The sequence below is a fragment of the Aphanomyces astaci genome (genome assembly GCF_000520075.1).
Source record: "Aphanomyces astaci strain APO3 unplaced genomic scaffold supercont1.121, whole genome shotgun sequence".
NCBI classification, from domain to species: Eukaryota; Oomycota; class Saprolegniomycetes; order Saprolegniales; family Verrucalvaceae; genus Aphanomyces; species Aphanomyces astaci.
The window spans coordinates 61,087-65,413 of record NW_009798384.1 but is presented as its reverse complement, the minus strand read 5'-3'; the positions used below and the strand labels follow the sequence as shown (position 1 = coordinate 65,413).

The following is a 4,327-nucleotide window of genomic DNA, read 5'->3' as shown; positions in this document are numbered from 1 at the left end:
GTTATTTACAGGGTCAACAACACGACGGGTCGGGGCACGGCAACATTAGTGCCGGTGGGAACGAGGGTGCCGTTCTTGAGCAGGCGGAAGCTCACAAGGTCGCTCGTGAGTTGGTTGCCCACGTACACGATGTTGTCGTCGCTGATTGTAAAGTCGCGAGGGAACGCGCCAGCGCGGAGGGGGCCCGTGGACACGCGCTCCAACGTAGCAGCGTCGAAGACCACGATGTTGTTTTCGTTCGCGCCGAGGCCGCGGTTGGACACGAGCACGAACTTGCCGTCTTTCGTGACATGCACGGCTGCCGAGTACTGATCACCAGTCAGTGCCGACGTCTTCACGACTGCCTTCTTGACCAGCTGGCCGTCCGGTTGCACTTCGTGGCGGACCAACTCGTTCGTGAACTCGGTGGTCAAGAAGATGTCGCGGCTGTTCGGGTGCACGGCCAAGTGGCGGGGGAGCGTGCCCGGGCCAGTGGCCACGAAACCGTTGGCGGTGAGCTTGCCCTTGTTGAGCTTGAACTGCATGACCTTGTCGTTGCCCAAGTCCGTCACGTACAAGTACGAGTTGCACTTGCTCAGGGCCACGCAGTGAGCATGGGGGCCTTCTTGGCGCCCGGGAACGACGCCCGCGCCGCCCGTGAACTGCACCTTGTCCACGATCTCGCCAACGGTGCCGTTCTGATTGAGCTTGAACACAACCACCGACCCGTCGTCATAGCTCGCGACGATAGCGTATTTGTTGTCGTTGGTGAGCACCAAGTGCACGGGGCCCTTGGTGTTGGTGGCGGTCGCGCCGAGAAAGTCGAGGGACAGCGTGTCCTCGTTGCTGGTCTCCTCTTTGTCGTCATCTTCGTCGTCGCTGTCATCTTCGCAGTTGTCATCGTCGTCGTGGTTGTTGCGACGCACACGAAACGCAGTGAGCGTGCCCTTTTCGACTTCGTTGGTCACGTACAAGAACTTGTGGCCCTTGGACAAGGCAAAATACGTCGGCTGGTTGCCCGTGGTGGCATTGGTTTCTTGGCCAATCTTGGTCAATCCACCCTTGGCGTTGGTGCGGTAAATGGAAATGCCCACGGGGTCGTTGGTGGTCGCGGCGCCGGTTTGAGACCCCACGAGAAGGAAGCGGCTGGAGGCAGTGCCGACGAGGGCGGCCAAGGCGAAGAGGGCAGTTGTAAGACGCATGGTAGTGGTCGTTCAAGGAAATTCCAAACTGACGCTGTGGTCGTCCAGTGTGAACTTGAAGCGGGCGACGAAAGGGTGTACGATTGCAACTTCAATTCTGACTCGCCGGCACACTGCATTACCAATTCATGAACATCTCACAAGCTTATTTCCGCTCACATATATCTCAACGGTCAGGTGACTTTCACATGTCAGTTCAAATACTTGAAGTGCACTGTGACATAATCCGCTTGGTGACATATTGAGAATTGTGTGACTGATTACTCTGAACTATTAGTAGTTCATGAAGTATTAACAGAATTCTCACATTAACACATCATTATTAGGGAGAGTCAATATAGAAATCATCTTGCTTTTCAAAAAAGAATCTGCTTTTCAAATTTTGCTTTTCAACACGAAAAGCAAAAGTACATCGCGAGGTACTTTTCGTGGCGAAAAGCAAAAGCAAGTGAACCTGTGAACAAGCCAATCAAATAATTAATAGAAACAACCAATCAGGACAGTGGAAAAAGTCAGTTTTCAGAAGCGAGCATAGAGAAGGCGAAGCGAGAAGCACTGATTAAAACACTGCATTTTGAGTGTTTACATCTTTGTACACTCGGACCACCCACCGCTTACAACTCCGGGATTACTACTACTCAGCATCGTATGTACTCATCGGGGTAGGCTACGGGCGGAAAAGTGTATCCGGATGACATAATTTCCTCATGGGTCAAAACAATAGTGGAAGTGTTTTACCGTACAGTAATGTAAAAACACGGTAATGAGGGAATGATTCAGTTCTGCAGCTTGGATGATCTCATTTTAATAAGATCAATGAGAATTCCCGATCCAAACCAGTTTGATGTATTAATACTTCGGAGTACTACGTAGTAGTAAATTTAGAGGTGCAATGGTGATGCCAACATAGCTAAGATGCGTAGAGGTATTACGATGGATAATCTACGGCTGACATGAAACGACACTTTTGCAAGTGTTGGATGAATGCGCCACAGTAAAATTACAGCAAGCGCAAAGAAGGCGATGGAAACCATTGCGACGTGAGTTCACAAATGCAGTGGGGCTTCTGTGCAGTACAGTGCTACATTTCTACATTCTACCGCGACGTTGAGCTAACAGCATGCAAGAAGCACGATGAACTGAGGGCCACTGTCGGTCTGAGCGCAACAGGTCCATTGTTGCTTACGTAATCCTTTCGCTTGTTCTTATTAGTAGTACTCCCTCCGTGTCACTATAAGTGCGCGACTCAGAAAAATAAAGTATACCTCCTCGTATAAAAATACAAAACACTCCAAGATCCTATAATGATAATGCATTTATAAAGGTGTAACGATACAACTGTCCAATCATAACAATCAAAATGCATGTCTCAGGACCAATCACGCGTCGAACCGTGGCCGGGTGGCAGTTGTACTTGGCTGCGAGTGTTTGACTGAGGCCATTGGGAAGCCTGACCAAGTAGCTGCTGTTGCTGTGCAGGAGCACTTCACGGAGTATGGCCTCGCGCTCGCTGTTCGTCAGGTTGCGCTATTTGACGGTCACTCCTGAATGTTTGTCATTCTGAGTGTTTGTTTTATATAAAGTATTTTATTGATGTATTGAAATCATCACAGCGACTTCATTTCGCTGAATTTCCCGCTCGAAGTTGGACCAAATCGGGGGTTTTGACAGTGGCTTTCGAATGGTCCAATCAGAGCGACTAATTTTGAACCCAAGAGAGCGATTTCGATTGTCAAAAATGTCTTGAGAATATAATGAGAAGTCATGTCAACCCTCCTCTAGGTCGCGCACTTATAGTGAGTGACACGGAGGGAGTATGTTATACTCAAGTCAGTGTAAACCAAAACCACACATTCCAGTTAATAGAGTGATTTAGCACCAAGAATCCACACGAATTTTCCAATACAATTTCCCTGAAAATCCTCCGGGGAATATCATGTTGGGAAGGTGCTTTTGCTATAGGAAAAATTCACATTTAAGCAGAACTACCGCTGTGTTCGTTGTTGCGACTCTACAGGAGCACCTACAGGTAGGACACGCCTCCATTTTTACGCATATCAACAACCCAGTGCAGTAGGTGCAATGTGTGCAGTTTGTGACCTTGCACCATTCCTATAGGCTGTAGTGTGCATCGTGCCGACGTACAAGCAGGACCGCTTTGAGGTGGTCGATGAACACAGGGATAGGATGTATGGCATCTCAGAAAGTAGGCCAAGCTGGCCGGGAATTACATGAATCACTTTACCAATTCGCTTCATGGATGAATGGCATGCACCAAACGTAGATGAGTGGTAGGTAGGACGTGCTACAGTAGATGAGCGAGGATATAGGTAGGACGTGCTACAGTAGATGAGCGAGGATATCGTAGGCGAGCGGTGGGATACAGTAGTGCCGAACGTAAACAAGACAACAGATAACTCGTCACCCATTCATCCGATGAGGCTACATGCATTTTGAAGATCGTGACGAGCTTTATAACTTTATGCAGGTTCCATCATTTGTATCGCATAGCCAATTTGCTCGTCGAATTTCTAAAATTGAAATTTCCCTTATGTGAATTTAATTCACTTGAATAATGTATGCATGATTTGGGACGGGTTCCTTTATTCCAAATTGCTTTTATAATATAGTTTCTTAAAGAGGAGAATTAATTCAGGTCATACTTAAAATCATGTCGAAAATAGTATTGGTGTTGATGGAAAATGAACTAAAAGTGTGAAAATATCCATAGGCTGAAAACAGTTCCGAGCCACTTGATTTTATCCAGTTATCTCTCCAAACGAAATGAGAAATTGCCCGTGATTGGTTGAAAAGTTAAGAGTGATTGTTTTCTACCAATCACGTATCGTGGCACGGAACTAAGTTGTCACGGAACTCATACGAAACAGTGTATACTAGTATCCGTTTCAATTGAAAATTTGTATGGTAGGTTAGAAATAGAATTGGGTACCTGTATAATCAAGAGTATTTGAAAATGAATACCCTTCAAAATATCCTGACCTAAAAGAAAGAATGAGTGTCAATATCCACCCACCAATATGATAACCTTGCTATAATTATTCAAAATTGAATATTAACTTATAGAGGTTTTCCTGTGAGCAGTCATGGAGGTCCTACTGTATCTATTTCGGTAGGTCCACTTTTGA

General features: G+C 46.7%; 1 protein-coding gene across 1 annotated transcript; it reads right to left on the bottom strand.

Moving 5' to 3' along the window:
• Nucleotides 1-1,196, bottom strand: H257_17824 (hypothetical protein). The gene has a single exon (XM_009846767.1). It carries the CDS (start codon nucleotides 1,179-1,181, stop codon nucleotides 6-8), a length of 1,176 nt encoding a protein of 391 aa, XP_009845069.1. The 5' UTR covers nucleotides 1,182-1,196; the 3' UTR covers nucleotides 1-5.
• Nucleotides 1,197-4,327: the final 3,131 nt, after the last annotated feature.

What these genes read in the sequence shown, in the direction of transcription:
- H257_17824 (XM_009846767.1), bottom strand. Translation starts at nt 1,181, where the DNA reads ATGCGTCTTACAACTGCCCTCTTCGCCTTGGCCGCCCTCGTCGGCACT.